General features: G+C 44.1%; 1 protein-coding gene across 1 annotated transcript in view; it reads right to left on the reverse strand.

Annotated features, from left to right (window-relative positions):
- The window catches only part of LOC149452180 (FRAS1-related extracellular matrix protein 1-like), a 278,816-nt gene that overhangs the window by 168,275 nt on the left and 90,238 nt on the right, over positions 1-20,303 (reverse strand). Inside the window, exons 17-18 of the mRNA XM_089689678.1 lie at positions 10,766-10,960; positions 3,943-4,128 (exon numbers count right to left, since the gene is read on the reverse strand). Of these exons, the coding sequence (XP_089545804.1) occupies positions 3,943-4,128; positions 10,766-10,960 (381 nt within the window). The remainder of the gene's footprint in view (positions 1-3,942; positions 4,129-10,765; positions 10,961-20,303) is intronic.

Genomic DNA, 20,303 nt, shown 5'->3' on the forward strand with positions numbered 1-20,303 from the left:
GAATGAATGTAATGTACAACATATAGGTATAAACTGTATACAGTCATGGCCAAAAATATTGTCCCTCCTGCATTTCTGTCAGATGATGCCAGAAAGTGGGTTGCAATTACAAATGTTTTAGCATTCTCGTGTTTTATTTCTTTTGTTTGTATTGGTATGACATAAAAAAGTGGGCACACAAAAAAGCCAAATCTGACACAATCCACGCAAAACCCCCAAAATGGACTGGACAAAATTATTGGCACCTTCTCAAAATTGTAAGAAATAATTGCATTCCAAGTTTGTGACGCTCCTGTAATTTGTCATTAAACTCCCCTGTATTAATTAACAGGTGCTGATAATATAGAAATCACACTGACAACCAGTTAAAATGTCGAAAAATTGACTCCACCTTTCTGTTTGTCTCTGTGTGCCACATGGAGCATGGAGAAGAGAAAGAGCAGCAAACAATTGTCTGAGGATTTGAGAACAAAAATGGTGGAAACGCATGGACAATCTTAAGGTTACAAGTCCATCTTCAGATATCTTAATGTTCCTGTGTCCACTGTGCACAACATTGTCAAGAAGTGTACAGCCCATGGCACTGTAGCTAATCTCCCTGGAAGTGGACGAAAGAGAAAAATTGATTAAAGATTGCAACCAAGGATTGTTGGAATGGTGGCTAAAGAACCTCGATCGACTTCCAGACAAATTTAAGCTGACCTTCAGGCACAGGGAAAACCTGCGTCCGCTCGCACTATACATCACCTTCTGAATGAAAAGGGATGCTATGGTAGGAGACCCAGGAGGACCCCACTGCTGACACAGAAACAGAAAAAAGCCAGATTGCAGTTTGGCAAAATCCTTTTGGGAGAATGTGCTGTGGACAGACAAAACAAAATGGCAGCTTTTTGGTAAAGCCCATCATTCTACTGTTTTCAGAAAAAGCAATGAGGCCTTTACAGAAAAGAATCCAGTCCCTCCAGTCACACATGGTGGGGGGTCACTGATGTTTTGGGGTTGCTTTGCTGCTTCAGGCATTGGATGTCTTGACCGTGTGCATGGCATTATGGAATCTGAAGACTACCAAAGAATCCTGGGTTGCAATGTAGATCCCGGTATCAGAAAGTTGGGTCTCCGTCAGAAGTCATGGGTCTTCCAGCAGGACTATGGCTCAAAACACACATCAAAAAGCCCCCAGAAATAGTTTCAGACAAAGTGCTGGAGAGGACTGAACTGGCCAGCAATGAGTCCAGATCTCAGTCCAATAGAGCTCCTCTGGAGAGATCTCAGAACATCAGTTGGGGAAAGGAACCCTTCCAATCTGAGAGACCTGGAGCAGTTGGCGAAAGAAGAGAGCTCCAAAATTCCAGTAGAGAGGTGGAAGAAACTCATTGATGGTTACAGAAAGCGATTGATTTCAGTTATTTTTTCCAAGGGGTGTGCTACCAAATATTACATGGAGGGTGCCAATAATTGTGTCCAGACCATTTTTGGGGTTTTGCGAGGAATGTGTCAGATTTAGCATTTTGTTTGTCCACTTTTTTGTGTCATACCAATACATACAAAAGAAATAAACATGAGAATGCTGAAACATTTGTAGTTGCAACAATTTTCTGGGTGAAGTGTATGTGTGTGTATATATATATATATACCGTATATTATATATACTGTCATGGCCAAAAATATAGACACTCCTGCATTTTCTTCAGATAATATATGAGAGAGAGAGAGAGAGAGAGAGTGTGTGTGTGTGTGTGTGTGTGTGTGTTCAGATAATATATTAGAATTATTGAAACTTATATTTATGGTATCTTTCCATGCATGTTTTTATTGTGTGCTCCTGGAGGGCAGTGACTGGTGTGAATGTACTAAATTCATAAATTATTGGCGCTCTAAAAATACTTGTAATAATAAATACATAAATAAACAGCAAAAAGAAAATTTTCTTTCTGATGCCCAGAGACAATCAGATATTCACTGGATCAACAATCTCTATTGTTAATTCTTATACAGTTTTAGACACATTTGTTAGTTAGCTTACAGTCAGTTGAAACAATGCTTCATTCAGGAGGAATCATCAAAAAATAATGGTAAAAAATAATAATAATAAAAAAAAAAAAAACAGCGTCAAAATATCAGCTCTGGGGTAAAGGGGCATAAGGAGTAAATTAGTATTGATTAAGGTTAAGTAAGGATTATGCTTTTAAACTGGAATACAATTTCATCTTATTTCTAAGAGGACAACATTGTACCTGTTACTTTATACAGTTTTGGACACATTTGCTGGCACCCTCATAGTTCATTGAAACAATGCCTCCTAGAAAACTGACCAAAGCAACTTTATATATATCTGCATGTCTTCAGTATGTCAGAGTAACGCAAAGAAGTATGAAATGAGATAAATGTTGGCTTATTCTACAAATATATTCTAAAATGGCCTGGACATTTTTACACTATATTGCCATAAGTATTGGTCGGCCTGCCTTTCCATGCACATGACCTTTAATGGCCCCCCTGCCTTAGTCCGTAGGGTTCAATATTGAGTTGGCCCCGCCCTTTGCAGCTATAACAGCTTCAACTCTTCTGGGAAGGCCGTCCACAAGGTTTAGGAGGGTGTCTATGGGAAGGTTGGACCATTCTTCCAGAAGCACATTTGTCAGGTCAGGCACTGATGTCGGGGGAGGAGGCCTGGCTCGCAGTCTCCGCTCTAATTCATCCCAAAGGTGTTCTATGGAGTTGAGGTCAGGACTCTGTGCAGGACAGTCAAGTTCCTCCACCCCAAACTGGCTCCTCCATGTCTTTATGGACCTTGCTTTGTGCACTGGTGCGCAGTCATGTTGGAACAGGAAGGGGCCATCCCCAAACTCTTCCCACAAAGTTGGGAACATGAAATTGTCCAAAATGTCTTGGTATGCTGACGCCTTATGAGTTCCCTTCACTGGAACTAGGGGGCCAATCCCACCCCCTGAAAGCAACCCCACACCATAATCTCCCCTCCACCAAACTTCACACTTGGCACAATGCAGTCAGATAAATAACGTTCTCCTGGCAACCGCAAAACCTAGACACGTCCATCGGATTACCAGACAGAGAAGTGTAATTGGTCACTCCAGAGAACACGCCTCCACTGCTCTAGAGTCCTGTGGCGGCCTGCTTTACACCACGGCATCCGACGCTTTGCATTGCACTTGGTGATGTAAGGCTTGGATGCAGCTGCCCGGCCATGGAAACCCATTCCATGAAGCTCTCTACGCACTGTTGTTGGGCTCATCTGAAGGCCACACCAAGTTTGGAGGTCTTTAGCTATTGACTCTGCAGACAGTTGGCAACTTCTGCGCACTGTGCGCTTCAGCATGCGCTGAGCCCGCTCTGTCATGTGACGTGGCCTACCACGTGGAGTTGCTGTCGTTCCCAGTTGCTTCCACTTATTATAATCGCACTAACAGTTGAGCGTGGAATATTTAGTAACCAGGAAATGTCACGGATGGACTTATTGCCCAGGTGGCCACTTATCACGGGACCACGCTTGGAGTCACTGAGCTCCTGAGAGCGACCCATTCTTTCACCAATTTTTGTAGAAGCAGTCTGCATGCCTAGGGGCTTGATTGTATACACCTGTGTCCATGGAGGGGATTGGAACACCTGAATCACATGATTGGGAGGGGATTGGAACACTAGAATCACATGATATGGAGGGGATTGGAACACCTGACTCACATGATTGGGAGGGGATTGGAACACTAGAATCACATGATATGGAGGGGATTGGAACACCTGACTCACATGATTGGGAGGGCTGGCCCAATACTTTTGGCAATATAGTGTATATAAATTGGGACAGATCATGGCATTACAAAACCAGCACACATAGGGGGCGTCCTATTGGTACGCTGTTCAAAAATTTCAGTAACTATGGAAAAGACAAAGACTGACAATAGAGGACCTGGGAATATAACATACTTATTTTTATCTCAGAGGCCGACTTTTCTGAGCCAGGCATGGGCAGCGTGTTCTCCAGATATCCGAATTGTGGCTGCGTCTCCATGAAGAATATTAAATTGTCAGCCAGGGTGTCAGGGTCAGAGGCGTTCAGGTGGGCTGGGGTGACTAGAGACGAAGACCCTTCATCCACCACAAATATATCACCTGTAAATACACAAAAGGATAGATAAAAAGTATCCACATTTAGGCTAGGTTCACATCTTGTGTCTGCCGCAAACTCGTGCAAAATCGCACACTTTCCAGACATGTACAGAAACACACTGCCGTCTAGCAGATGCACAGCGTGCCATCAATTACTAACCATGTGGTTCAGTGCAGCACAATTTTGAAAAAGGAGTCAGGGACTTCCTTTGCGCATTTCTCGCACACAGAGCAGTTCATGAAAGGAATGGGCTGCCTTACACACGACGCACAATGTGCACGCTCGGTCGCACATGTATGATGTGAACCTAGCCTTAACCTATTTATGTGTTCATTCAAATTGTCCAATACTGTCCTACAAATATTATATTATATTGGATGTAAGCTATAATGCAAAGAATGAAAAATTATTTTTTTCTATTTTTAACAGCGTACGTTTAAAAAAAATTGGTTTTACTGTTAAACAAAAGCATACATTTTAGTTTATAATTTGTCCTGTTTAAAATTACACTAAGATGATGTTTCTGCTACAAAACATCATCAAAACATTAATAGTGAAAAAAAAATATCAGCAGCAAAAGAATGACTCTGGGAAGAAGGAGTTAATTAGGGATGATTAGGATTTACTAAGGATTCATGTGTCTAAGCCCTGGTTCACACTGATGCGGTGCGAATTCCGCGGTGCGAATTCCGCACCACATCAGAATCGCACTCCGTTCATGCGAACCGGGTGTGTATGTTACGTTAACAACACCCCGATAGCGGTCTGCAAAACGCGGTGCGATGTGCAGAATCGAAATGCATAGATGTGAATACCCATGCGATCCGACTCTGGTCCTGAACGTTTTTGGTGCGGTGCGATTAGAGCCATCCAAAATACATGGCTCCAATCGCACCTCGCACAAATCGCATGTGATTTGTACAGGAATGCAGTGCAGTTGATCCTGTGCGAATCACATGGGATTTACCGCACTGCACTGGTGTGAACCCAGGCTTAATCGGAATATGTTTTAGTCCGGGTTCACATTGATGCGGTGCGTAATTCGCAGCGTTTTCTGTGCGAATTCCGCACCGCATCAGAATCGCACCCCGTTCCTGCAAACCGCTGCGGGTGTGTATGTTAAGTTAATAACACCCCAACATCGGTCTGCAAAACGCAGTGCAATGTGCAGAATCGGATCACATAGGTGTGAATACCCATGCGATCCGATTCTGGTGAGGACCCAAAAAAGGGTCCTGCACGTTTTTGGTGCGGGTGCGGTGCAAATAGAGCCATACAAAATGTACAGCTCCGATTGCACCGCACACAAATCACATGTGATTTGTACAAGAATGTGGTGCAGTTCCTGTGCAAATCACATGGGATTTACCGCACCCCACTGGTGTGAACCCGAGCTTAATCGGAATGTGTTTTAGTCCGGGTTCACACTTATGCGTCCCCATTAGTCCCCATTAGTTCAGGATCATTTGATTACTTTGTCCCCCCATTTCTGGTCCCCATTAGTTCAGAATCATTTGATTACATTGTTTCCCCATTTTTGATCCCCATTAGTTTCAAATCATTTGGTTACTTTGTTCCCCTATTTTTGGTCCCCATTATTTCAGGATCATTTGATTGCTTTGTCCCCCCATTTTGGTCCCCATTAGTTCAGGATCATTTGATTGCTTTGTCCCCCCATTTTGGTCCCCATTAGTTCTGGATCATTTGATTGCTTTGTCCCCCCCATTTTTGGTCCCCATTAGTTCTGAATCATTTGGTTACTTTGTTCCCGTATTTTTAGTCCCTATTACTTTAGGATCATTTGGTTACTTTATCCCTTCATTTTTTGTTCCCATTAGTTCAGGTTAATTTGGTTACTGTGCCCCACCCCCATTTTTTGTCCAAATTAGTTCAAGATAAATTGACTATTTAATTTTCCTATTTTTGGTCCCCATTAGTTCTGGATCATTTGGTAACTTAGTTACCTATTTTTAGTCCCCATTAGCTCAGGTTCAATTGGTTAGTCTGCCCCCCCCCCCCACCCCATTTTGTGTCCAAATTAGTTCAGGATAAATTGATTATTTCATCCCCCCATTTTAGTCCCCACTAGTTCAGGATGATTTGGTTACTTTGTCCCCCCATTTTGGTCCCCATTAGTTCTGGATCATTTGATTACTTTGTTCCCCTATTTTTAGTCCCCATTAGCCCCCATAAGTTCATATTTAATAAAAATAGGCTCTATATGTATACATTTGTGAGGAAATGGGTAGCAGATGTTTATAAAATAGTATAACTATATTCCTTCATTGGTGGTTGTCAGTTTTTGTACTGAAGGATTAGAATGTGAATAGCTTTCTCAATATTTAATGTGATGATCACTACATGCACCTCCACCTAATAGGTACTCACCGGCAGTTGTGGCCCCCAAATTATAAGTCATGCATTTTGGTGTAATGTCTTTGTCAGGAGCTCCTGATGAAGACATTACACCGAAATGCGTTGAGCGTGCTGAGGAGCTCCTCTGGTGGTGGGGTGAGGAATATGGTCATTTCTCCGATCTATGCACATTAAATCGGCGGCTATCCAGCATCCATATCATGATTCTTGTGATTAATATGCGAGTTGCTTTTTATAGGTTTTAACCATTAGCTGCCAATGGCCGTTTGGCGGCTTCAGATGTGTCTCTCCATTCCGGGTGCACGCCATTTGGTGTGCTCCCGCACATGCGCAGTTTGCGCTAATGCAGAGCGGCGCAGCAGTGCGATCTGTCACCGCCCGTGCACCTCGGACACGGCCGATGACAGATCCGAGTACCGGCTCCCGTTGCTGGTACCATGTGACCTGCTGTGACCAATCACAGCAGGTCACATGACAGCTGTATACATGGATGGCTTCATTCATGATGCCATCCATTGTATACTAGTGCCTAGCTGTGAATGGTCACAGCTAATCACATGCACATGTCATGTGATTAGCTGTGACCAAATCACAGCTAAGCACAAAAAAAAAAAAAAAAAAAGAAGCTGAATGAATCGATTTCATTCAAGTAAATGCTTGCTTATAGCAAAGTAATTCTTTGCTATAAGCAAATTGTGTAAAAAAAAAAAAAAAAAAATACTGATCACTTCCCCAAAGTAGTACAATGTTACTATGGTAACATTGTACTACTTTGGTCATAGTAAAATATGAAAAAAAAATCTTAAAAAAATAAAAAAAAATGTAATAAAAAATTAAATATAATAAAAAAATAAAAAAAAATTAAAAAAAAAAAAATATATATTTTTTTTTCATACTGTCACTAGTCAGTGTCCCTGTTCACTGCCATGCCAGTTATATGATGATGCTGTACTGCACTGGTGACAGTATGTAAAAAAAAAATAGTGAAAATTTTTTTAATTTTTTCATTTTCCGAAAAATTATGACAAAAAAATACAATTTCAAAAAACTCGCCATGCCTCTTATGAAGTACGTCGGACTGTCTACTCTGCAAAAAGGGGTCATTTGGAGATATCTGTACTATTCTGACATTCTTGGACCTCAAGAAATTAGATTGTCCGTCAGTACTTCAGGATTGATCAATATTCAGATCTATACCATAGTTTGTGAACTCTATAACTTTCCTACAAACTAAAAAAAACATCCTAATTTGGGTTATTTTCACCAAAGACATGTAGCAGAATACATCTCGGCCTAAATTTATGAAGAACAATTATTTATTTGTAAACTTTTATAACAGAAACAAAGAAAAATGTGTTTTTTTTTCAAAATTTTTGGTCTTTTTTTGTTAATTTAGCAAAAAATAAAAACCCCAGCGGTGATTAAATACCACCAAAAGAAAGCTCTAGTTGTGTGAAGAAAATGATAAAATTTTGGTTTGGGTACAATGTTGTATGACCGCGCAATTGTCATTCAAAATGTGAGAGCGCTGAAACCTGAAAAATGGCCTGGGCAGGAAGGGGGAAAATTGCCCGGTATTGAAACGGTTAATAAAACAGTATTGCACCATGAGAAACATTTTTTTCTTTTGGGCATTCCTCTGAACATCTTACGATGGATCAATAAAGATTTCCACCATGGGGATAGATGATTAATGCCCATGTGGTCCTGCCCAATATTTGGTGCTTGTATTTACCAAGCAATCCTCTGACCATAAGGTGTGGTGGATTGGAAGTGGTGTTACACGATTTGGAGCTATGATATATGTGTATATTGACCTTTCTAAAATTTAGGGGTCAAAACTGCTGGTCTGTACAGTCCTATTGGGTGGTGTACAGTCCTTTTGGGTGGTGTACATTCCTATTGGGTGGTGTACATTCCTATTGGGTGGTGTACATTCCTATTGAGTCTCTACAGTCCTATTGGGTGGTGTACAGTCCTTTTGGGTGGTGTACATTCCTATTGGGTGGTGTACATTCCTATTGAGTCTCTACAGTCCTATTGGGTGGTATACAGTCCTTTTGGGTGGTATACAGTCCTATTGGGTGGTGTACATTCCTATTGGGTCTGTACAGTCCTATTGGGTGGTGTACATTCATATTGGGTCTGTACAGTCCTATTGGGTGGTGCACTGTCCTATTGGGTCTGTACTGTCCTATTGGGTGGTGCACTGTCCTATTGGGTCTGTACTGTCCTATTGGGTGGTGTACTGTCCTATTGGGTGGTGTACAGTCCTATTGGGTTTGTACAGTTCTATTTATTTATTTAACTATTTCAGGTACTTATATAGCGCCGTCAATTTTACGCAGCGCTTTACATATATATTGTACATTCACATCAGTCCCTAACCCTCAAGGGGCGTACAATCTAAGGTCCCTAACTCACATTCATACATACACATACTAGGGACAATTTAGACAGCAGCCAATTCACCTACCAGCATGTCTTTGGAGTGTGGGAGGAAACCGGAGTACCCGGAGGAAACCCACGCAGGCACAGGGAGAACATGCAAACTCCAGACAGGTGGTGTCGTGGCTGGGATTCGGACCAATGACCCGAGTACTGCCAGGCGGAAGTGCTAACCATTTAGCCACTGTGCTGACCTATTGGGTCTGTACAGTCCTATTGGGTGGTGTACAGTGCTAATGGGTGGTGTACAGTCCTATCAGATGGTGTACAGTCCTATTGGGTCTGTACAGTCCTATTGGGTGGTGGTCAGTGCTGGGACAAGATGTGTGAGCATTATGTGTAAGCAAAAATCCCCCCCCCCACACAAAAAATCCAGCACTAATCTGCATGCTTACTCCCTAAGCATAAATTTCCCCTCCTCCCTGTACAAATTTGACTCCCTTCTAAAATTCCCCCTTCCGGCACATATCGATGCTGCCCTTATCCCCTCTCCCTGAATCACCCCACCTAGCAGAAGTCCTCTACCCCTCAGATTTCCCCTCTGAGCACAAATTCTCTCCCCCCCAAAGCCCCCCTCCCAACACAAATCCCCCCCCCCCCAATTTCCCCCTCCTAGCACAAATCTTCTTGCCCCCAAAATTTCCCCTCCTAGCACAAATAGCCCCAATCATCCCTACCAGCAAAAATCCCCTCCCCCCCCCCAAAAAAAATCCTCTACTAGCACAAATCTCCTCCCCTCTCTACCATATGACCAATTCTAGCACAAACCCCCCAAATTTCCCTCCAAGCACAAATCCTCTTCCCCCATCCCCCCTCCAAACAAAAATCCCTCCAAATTACCACTACTAGCACCCCCTCTCAAATTTCCCCTCCTATAACAACTTTTACCCCCTGTCATCCTCCAAATTCCCCCTTACAACACAAATCCGTTTCCCAAATCTCCTTGCAGCACCCCCTCCACCTCCCATGATACCAAAGTGCCCAGGGCAGCACCCCCTCCTGCCCACCCCTTGTCCTGGCCCTGATGGTGGTGCACGTGGTGATCATCATTTTGAACAATGAGAAGATTCACATTTTGGCACTTCTATGTCTGGATATGTTGATGGACACTTTAATACATCAGTGGTTCATATAGTGAACTCGGTGTAGAGTTATTCATCCTGAGGTCATCACAGAGGACAAGGGGGCGCTCTTTACATCTGGAGGAAAAGAAATGTAATCTCCAAACAAGGAAAGGTTTCTTCACAGTGAGAGCTGTGAAAACGTGGAATAGAATCCCTCAAGAGTTGGTTCTGGCCAGCTCAGTGGATTGCTGTAAGAAAGTGCCCACTGCGCATGCGCGAGAAGCGCTGCGCTTTGTGATTGGTCCGGCGTCTTCTCGGACCTGTCATGTGTCCCAGAAGACGCCGTACTTACGGAGCGAAAAATACGGTATATCGTTTTTTAAGTTCTAGCGCTGCGCTATTATTATTATGAATTTCTAGCAGTGCTGCTCATCAGGATTATATCTGCTTTGTACTTGTTGATTGGAGTGTCTGGCGGATGTATTCGGCACAATAGCAGCTCGCAGTGTTTTGAGGCATTTTTGTTTCATTTATGTAGATTCAGTCACAATTCCAAAAATGAAGAGGTGAAGCGTCTTCCGCGCTGTCTGCCGTCTTGATTCATAAGGGATATTTTTAGCCACCTACTTTCCGGCTATAACATATGGTAAGTCGCGCTCGTCGCGGAGATGCTTTGGATGGATGCTTAATTACCTTCCACTCCAACGGCTCCGGAGCGGAACTGTGACCTCGTTAGCCGCATGGTACTCACCAATGTGCATGATAGGTGGCTGATTATTGACAGGCGTTAGAGTGATGTTCAGATCGTAGACGGGGAGGTTGGCGTGAAGAGGAATCGGTGGGGGAAGAGGGCCATTGAAGCAACAGGCGTCGGCGGTAGTGGAGTCCCCATCGGAGACTATGAGCGTAACCGTATCTGCCTGGGCATGGGGTCCAATCTCGCCTCCTGAAGGTGCAGAAAAACATGTTAAGTACCAAGAAATTAGGCCAAGGTTCAGAAAAAAGCACACAAAAAAAACCAAAAACTAAAGTCATATCCATAGCCAGAAATGAGCAAGCAGTCTGAACGGGGCTGCTGTTAGAAAAAACCTCGAAAACCCCCCCAAAACAGTCAGTCCTCATGCACACGGGACGTTTTGGTAACACTGGTAACGTTAGCTGTGTAAAGTCACGTTAAAACATGAGTTTTTCAGCTTTTTTTTAGCATTTTTGCATTGGCGTTTTGCTGCGTTTTTTGTTTTTCCACTTTTTTTAACCAAAAAATACTATTTTTTTGGGTAAAAAAAAGTCCAAAAATGCTGTTTTGATGCATTTGTAAGCGCTTTCTGACATTAGAGCATTTTTACAGCTACAAAAACTCCTCTAGACATCCACTAGTCCTGGGGGGTTTTTTCAGCTGAGGTTTTTCCGCTTTTTGTTACCGTTTTTGCATTGGCATTTAACCAAAAAATACTATTTTGCAAAGCTGTGTAAAGTCACGTTAAAAACGTGAGTTTTTCAGATTTTTTTTAGCATTCGTACATTGGCATTTAGCGGCGTTTTGCTGCTTTTTTTTGTTTTTTCGCTTCTTTTAACCAAAAAATACTATTTTATTTTGGTCAAAAAAAGTCCAAAAACGCTGTTTTGCCACATTTTTCAGCACTTTCCGGCATTGGAGCATTTTTACAGCTACAAAACTCCTCTAGAAACCCACTAGTCCTGGGTTCATGCCGATCACCCTCCCTGCCCACATTGGATATACCCAGCTGCCTGGCCCCCCCTCCTGGCATGGGCTCCGTACAGGAGCACCGGTGGTACCCCGTTATCCACGGCCCTGAGTGCAGTTGGTATCACTCCGCTGGAACAGGAGCCGGCACTACAGAGGAGGCATCTGCTAATGCGGCTCTTGCTCCCTACTACAGCTCCAACTTTACAAGTGGACCCTCTGCATTGTACTCTGGGATGGCGGGTCAGCAAGTCCATACCGCGATCTACCAGTCACCTGGCCGCAATCTACTTTTAGATCATGATCTACTGGTTGCTGACCCCTGGTCTATACTTTACAATTATTAATATGATCAATTAATTCAGAACTGTGAAGACCCAATTAACTATAAACTTTGTGACCCCCCCTCAGCTGATATCAAATATATTGATTGTTTTGTCTAGGAGATGATGCAAAAGAGTAAAATTTAATGCAGGACCCTCAGCACCCAGTTAATGATAGACTTTGTGCCTCCCACCCCCAGTTGATGCAGAATATGCCACTTGTTTTGTCTATGTAGCAGTACCCTCTAGTGCGCTACTAGAATAGTGTAGTATGTTACAGGCACAATCATTGTGTACGACTCATAGTAGTTGTGAGTCTTGTGATTGAGGTCGGGTTATTGCAGGTCAGCTGGATGACTCAACAGGTTGTGGCTCTTTCGCCTCCTCCTAACTCCGGAGGACCATAGAACCTTCCGGAAGTCGGTAAGAAGAAAGGGATGGAGGTTAATCTACATATTCATGGGGGGTCTGGCCAATCCCAGGTTTGGAGGCCCTGGTAGAGTGATGGACTGGCCTATAAATATGGGAGAGTCAGATTGACAAGGGAGTCAGGTGGAAGATGGAGTGCTGAGGAGACTGACTGTGCCTGGTAAGGGGGCCTCTCGGTCTGAGGGTGGCTGGCTTCTAGACTGGGCTCAGGCTGGCTCAGGAGGATAAATTGTGCAGAGAGGATGGAATCAAGGCCTGAAGCAGCAGGGAGCAAAGAGGACAGTGTGAGTACAGCAGCATACTTTGGGATCTACAAAGGGAAAGACTGCCAAATTCCTAAGGACAGCACTGGGCTCAATCCTTAATCCTTGTCCCAGGAGATCTTCTGAGAAGCCAGGAGGGTTGGTGGAGCTTGCAGGCTTTGGAGCTGAGAGCAGCTCTATAAGGGGACAGAAGACGTCTCCTCATGTGGCTACAAGACGTAAAGTGATTTTCGAAAGACTGCTACTTCCTCCCACGTAAAGGACAGCTGCTACTGATCTGCAATGACTGACAGCTTTCAGGAAAAGAACAGTCCAGGATCTGTTTTTGTACATCGGAGGGAAGTGTCCCCCTTCCATTGATTCAAGCCAAACTGGGCATCCCATACTCCCTATTTCCCTATCCAAGTTGAATTCCCCTAATAAAACAACAAAACCAAGCCATGGACTGGTCACTGTCTTTGGATTCAAGTCTGTGTGAGAAATACCTGTTGGCTGACTGTGCGGAGGGACACTTAGGAGTACCCACAACACAGCAGCCCATATGAGGGTAGCTCTACATCTAGGCCAGTGGTCTCCAAACTTTCTAAATTAAGGGGCAGTTTACTGTCCTTCAGACTTTGAGGGGGATGGATTGTGGCTAGTGGGAGTAGAGAATGTCCAAGCGCCAATAGCCCCCTCACTGGTTTTAGTGGGATGAATAGTGCCCCATCATTGGTATCAGTGGGGGGAATAGTGCCCCATCATTGGTGTCAGTGGGAGGAATAGTGCCCCATCATTGGTATTAGTGGGAGGAATAGTGCCCCATCCTTGGTATCAGTGGGAGGAATAGTGCCCCATCATTGATATCAGTGGGAGGAATAGTGCCCCATCCTTGGTATCAGTGGGAGGAATAGTGCCCCATCATTGGTATCAGTGGGAGGAATAGTGCCCCATCATTGGTATCAGTGAGAGGAATAGTGCCCCATCATTGGTATCAGTGGGAGGAATAGTTTCCCATCATTGGTGTCAGTGGGAGGAATAGTGCCCCATCATTGGTATCAGTGGGAGGAATAGTGCCCCATCATTGGTATCATAGGAGGAATAGTGCCCCATCATTGATATCCGATAATCCCTATTTCCCTATCCAAGTTGAATTCCCCTAATAAAACAACAAAACCAAGCCATGGACTGGTCACTGTCTTTGGATTCAAGTCTGTGTGACAAATACCTGTTGGCTGACTGTGCGGAGGGACACTTAGGAGTACCCACAACACAGCAGCCCATATGAGGAATAGTGCCCCATCATTGGTATCATAGGAGGAATAGTGCCCCATCATTGGTATCATAGGAGGAATAGTGCCCCATCATTGGTATCATAGGAGGAATAGTGCCCCATCATTGGTATCAGTGGGAGGAATAGTGCCCCATCATTGGTATTAGTGGGAGGAATAGTGCCCCATCCTTGGTATCAGTGGGAGGAATAGTGCCCCATCATTGGTATCAGTGGGAGGAATAGTGCCCCATCATTGGTATCAGTGGGAGGAATAGTGCTCTTTCAAAGGTATCAGTGGGAGGAATAGTGCCCCATCATTGGTATCATAGGAGGAAGAGTGCCCCATCATTGGTGTCAGTAGGAGGAATAGTGCCCCATCATTGGTATCAGTGGGAGGAATAGTGCCCCATCATTGGTATCAGTGGGAGGAATAGTGCTCTTTCAAAGGTATCAGTGGGAGGAATAGTGCCCCATCATTGGTATCATAGGAGGAAGAGTGCCCCATCATTGGTGTCAGTAGGAGGAATAGTGCCCCATCATTGGTATCGGTGGGAGGAATAGTGCCCCATCATTGGTATCAGTGGGAGGAATAGTGCCCCATCATTGGTATCAGTGGGAGGAAGAGTGCCCCATCATTGGTATTGATGGGAGGAATAGTGCCCCATCATTGGTATCAGTGGGAGGAATAGTGCCCCATCATTGGTGTCAGTGGGAGGAATAGTGTCCCATCATTGGTATCAGTGGGAGGAATAGTGCCCCATCATTGGTATTATTGGGAGGAATAGTGCCCCATCATTGGTTTTATTGGGAGGAATAGTGCCCCATCATTGGTATTATTGGGAGGAATAGTGCCCCATCCTTGGTATTAGTGGGAGGAATAGTGCCCCATCATTGGTATTATTAGGAGGAATAGTGCCCCATCACTGGTATCAGTGGGAGGAATAGTGCCCCATCATTGGTATCAGTGGGAGGAATAGTGCTCCTTCAAAGGTATCAGTGGGAGGAATAGTGCTCCTTCAAAGGTATCAGTGGGAGGAATAGTGTCCCATCATTGGTATTAGTGGGAGGAATAGTGCCCCATCATTGGTATCGGTGGGAGGAATAGTGCCCCATCATTGGTATCAGTGGGAGGAATAGTGCCCCGTCATTGGTATCAGTGGGAGGAATAGTGCCCCATCATTGGTGTCAGTGAGAGGAATAGTGCCCCATCATTGGTATCAGTGGGAGGAATAGTTCCTCATCATTGGTATCGGTGGGAGGAATAGTGCCCCATCATTGGTATCAGTGGGAGGAATAGTGCCCCATCATTGGTATCAGTGGGAGGAATAGTGCCCCATCATTGTTGTCGGTGGGAGGAATAGTGCCCCATCATTGGTATCAGTGGGAGGAATAGGGACCCATCAGCGAGAGGAATAGTGCCCCAATGGCTGAATAAAGGCAAGCAGAGAGCTGCATCCAGTCCCCTGGGCCACAGTTTGGAGGCCAGTGGTCTAGGTGATGCTTTCAAGGAGTAGAAATTTCCACAGCCAGCACTTTGGTCCACTTTGACATCACCATATACAGTCAGGACAAGCTGTGGCCACTGGGGGACAAGGCCCTCCTCCTCACAACCCTGGCTTAGAGGTTTTGGAGGTCTATGAGCAGGGGGTTTAATTGGAACCTGGAAGCCCCCTTTAACAATACTGTTCTCCACCATGTTGATTTCTAAGAGGTGCATAGCTATGCTATCAGCCCCTTGAGGCTTCTAGAATATTTTTGCACTTAGTGACACACTCTTTAAGCATTTGTGGTCAAGTTAGAATTCGAATTCTGCAGTCACTGTATATAGCCGTATCCTCATCTGCTAATATTGTAGTTAAATATTCTAAACTACAAACAATCTTTTTTTTTTTACACAAAGTTGAATATTTGGAGCATCTGTTGTGCTGTTTCGTCCGGGGAAAGAAGATTGTTTTTCAAGCAGAAAATATTTATTTTAGGAAGAACATTTTGGAAAGTTGGATTTTGACAGGTGCCTCGGCAGGAAAGACGTCAACCCGTCGTGTCAGCAAATTAGAATTTTAAAAAGGTGATTAATAACCGTGGAATTCATTAAAGCCTGTTGATTTGCCTTGGCAGGTTGTGTGGTATTGCCAGTTGTCACAAAAACAAAATGGGATAGAAAGAGCGAGATTTCTGATGGGTGAGAGAGAATATTGAACATAGAGACTGCTCGCCTGTTATTGAGCTGACTTCTTCCGGGCTGAGAAGTGCGGTACGACTCAGAAGGGAAATAATAACTTGGGAGAAAATGAACAATTTAAAGAGTTCATGGAGTAAGACATATCAGTCTCTGACCCGCTGGAGCTTACACTCTAATCCCCCCTTTACAGTCATAAGACTTTCCCATTGGCCCTGATTCGTGAAGCTGCAATATCACTTTACGTATATGTGAACCCATCTTGTTTGCTCTCTTTTGGTCGGGTAAATATATCATTGTAAGTGTTATCTTGTATCTGTTCATAAAGTGAAAAATTAATGTTGATTCTGCCAAAAATCCAATAATATGATAACTTCCTGTGATCTCTGTCTGTGCTGCACTCTTATCAGTTACATTCTTTCAGGTTATCTCTGTAGACTATAGAACATCTTCCCCTTTTGGTGAAGAAGAGGAGAGGAAGGTGTTCTGTAGTTTTATTTAGGGATGAGCTTGTGTTTGTTCTGAACTGGGACCATATTAAGTGAATGATGTCATGTACACATGTACATCAGCTGTGGGTCAGGGAATCCATGCCCGCCATCTTATTGGCCCAGGAATGACAGCCGATATTCAGGTTTAGACCTGAACCTGCTTAGGAGCAGACACACAAGTTCATCCCTAGTCCTAATATCTGTACAAGCTCATCCCTAGCCCTAGTCCAAACGCATCCCCAATCCAAAATCATCCCTAGTCCTAGTCCAAACTCATCCTTAGTCCAAACTCATCCCCAATCCAAACTCATCCCTAGTCCTAGTCCGAACTCATCCCCAATCCAAACCCATCCCTAGTCCAAGCTCATCTTCTGTCTAAACCCGTCCCTAGTCCTAATACATGCTGAACCCCAGTCCAGGCTCATCCCTAATCCTAATACAAGCTCATCCAAAGTCCAAGATAATTTCTAGTCCAAGCTCATTCCTGGTGCTAACGCAACCGCATTTCTATTCCAAGCTCATCCCCAGTCCAAATACTAGTTCATCCCCAGTACAGGCTCATCCCTAATCCAACCTCATTCCTAGTCCATGCTCATTCCTAGCTCAAGCTCATTTTTATTCCTAGTACAAACTCACCTCTATTCCAAGCTCATCCCTAGTCCAAATACAAGCTGATTCCTAGCCCAAGCTCAAGCCTACTCCTAATAATAGCACATTCCTAGTCCAAGATCATCCCTAGTCCAAGCTTATCCCTGGATCTAATACAAGCTCATCCCCAGTCCAACCACTCCCTAATTCAAACTCACCCCTAATCCAAACTCATCTCCAGTGATAATACAAGCTCATCCCCAGTCCTAGTCCAAACTCATCCCCAGTCCAAACTCATCCCTAGTGATAATACAAGCTCATCCCCAGTCCTAGTCCAAACTCATCCCTAGTCCAAACTCATCCCTAGTCCAAACTCATCCCTAGTCCAAACTCATCCCTAGTCCAAACTCATCCCTAGTCCAAACTCATCCCCAGTCCAAACTCATCCCTAGTGATAATACAAGCTCATCCCCAGTCCTAGTCCAAACTCATCCCCAGTCCAAACTCATCCCTAGTGATAATACAAGCTCATCCCCAGTCCTAGTCCAAACTCATCCCTAGTCCAAACTCATCCCTAGTCCAAACTCATCCCTAGTCCAAACTCAACCCTAGTCCAAACTCAACCCTAGTCCAAACTCATCCCTAGTCCAAACTCATCCCTAGTCCAAACTCATCCCTAGTCCAAACTCATCCCTAGTCCAAACCAATGTATAAACAAATACAATAACAGTGCTACTACCCATACGTTATGAATTGAGAAAGACCATGTGTGCCCGATCCGCAGTTGCACAACTGTACACAACACTTGGGAAAGGAAAGGATCCACATGACCGTCTCCAAACTCATCCCTAGTCCAAAACCATCCCTAGTTCTAAAATAAGTTGATTCATAGGCCAGACTCATACCCAGACCTAATACAAGCTCACCCGCAGTCAAGGCTCATCCCTAGTCCAAGGTCATACCTAATCCTAATACAAGCTCATCCATTGTCCAAACTCATCCCAAGCATTGTTAATTTTTGGTCAAATTGATTGATTTAGTTATAGTCATAGTCTTTTGACTAAAATGCCATTTTAGTTTTAGTCGTATTTTAGTCATCTGTCACCCTAGGACAGAAAATGTGTTGCTGGCAGTATCACCAGATAAAAATAAAGGGGGAAAAATGAAAGTAGCAAAATTATGCAGCCATCACATCTAAGGACTGGTAAGCTGTGATATATTACATTTTGGTCTTGGGTTTACAGTAGATACATTTAGGTGCACTTTCAGATTCCTTAAGTGCTGTTGTAGGCATGATAAACCGGGGCCACTGGCTACATGAGATGAATAACAATTTACCAACGTGTACTTCCATTCTTAAAGGGAACCAGACCATGTAGTTCCTAGGATTCCACTGCTAGGGGTGAGATTGCTGGATAGTAAGCCTCCATGCTGCACTCTAGAAGGTGAGAAAGTGCCATGAAAACAGATAGTAAAAAAAAGGCAAAAAATGGAATTATGACCGGAAGGTAAGTTAGTGGAGGTAGTTGATGTGAAGGAGAGAAGGAGAAGAATGCAAAAGTAAAAAAGGACACATAGACGGGCTTCTTCCAATCGCCAGTCCTGGTTCAGCTGGTGATTGGTGGGTTGGGCTGAGGAGGGGCTGGGTTTGCACCCCTGCCTGCCATAGTGCCCACTGCCAGAAAAGCCACAGCCACGTAGAATGCTCCTATAGAAGGCCATCTGCTGACAGTCCTGTGCCGAGTCTGACTCCTCAGTGTCACCGCACACTGCATATACTCAGCAACTTCTGTGTATCTGCCCCCCCCCCCCACCGTCCTTTCCTAGTGTCATTCTTCCCTGCTAGCAGCCTCTGCTTTGACCCCCAATACACCTGTCCTGACTGCCGGAAACAGCCCAGCTCATCCCCCTCTTCCCCATCCCCCCCAACTCTGCTCACAGAATGCTTGAGATCTGCACAATTCTATGCTGGGAAAGGTGGGCTGGAAGGGAGTCGAGTCTTTACTAAGGTGGGGGAGGGTGGGAGGGGACCAAGGAAGGGTGGTCTGTATTAAGAGAGGGCTTGTATTGAGGACTGCCTATACTGAGGATATGGGCTGGCAACGTAAACCGCGCCCATTTCTTTTTTGCCGTGGTTAGACCACACCTACTAATGTGATATGTGAAGGTAAGTGAGACTATCTACATATATATACAGTTGTGTTCAAAATATTAGCAGTGTGTTGAAAAAAGTGAATAAAGCTGAAAATCCTTCTAATAGCTTTTATTTCCATCCAGACAAATGCATTGGGAACACGACACATTCTATTCCAAATCAAAACATGAAGAAAAATACATCAAATTTGTGTTGTTCCTCTAAAAACATTGAAGAAAAGTGAATATTAGACGGTTCAAAAAAATCGCAGTGTTTGTATTCTTCTTTACAAACTCAAACATTCACTATATAAACTGAGAAATGTTTGAAGATTTTGCTTTCCTTTGAATGACTTCATGAATATTTGGTTGTAGTCGCACTGTTTCTGAGAACTGCTGTACATCTGTGTTGCATGGAGTCCCCCAACTTCTGGCCCCTGTGATCAGGTATTCCAGCCCAGGATGATTGGACCACATTCCACAGTTCTTCTCTATTTCTTGGTTTTGCCTCAGAAACGGCATTTTTGATGTCACCCCACAAGTTTTCTATTGGATGAAGATCCGGGGATTGGGCTGGCCACTCCATAACGTCCATCTTGTTGGTCTGGAACCAAAATGTTGCCCGTTTACTGGTGTGTTTGGGGTCGTTGTCTTGTTGGAACACCCATTTCAAGGGCATTTCCTCTTCAGCATAAGGCAGCATGACCTCTTCAAGTATTCTGATGGATTCAAACTGATCCATGATCCCTGGTATGCGATAAATAGGCCCAACACCGTAGTATGAGAAACATCCCCATATCATGATGCTTGCACCACCATGCTTCACTGTCTTCACAGTGTACTGTGGCTTGAATTCAGTGTTTGGGGGTCGTTTGACAAACTGTCTCCAGCCACTAGACCCAAAAAGAACAATCTTACTTTCATCA

The sequence above is a fragment of the Staurois parvus genome, unplaced genomic scaffold (assembly GCF_062004578.1).
Source record: "Staurois parvus isolate SC_StPar_1 unplaced genomic scaffold, SC_StPar_1.0 ptg000491l, whole genome shotgun sequence".
NCBI lineage: Eukaryota > Metazoa > Chordata > Amphibia > Anura > Ranidae > Staurois > Staurois parvus.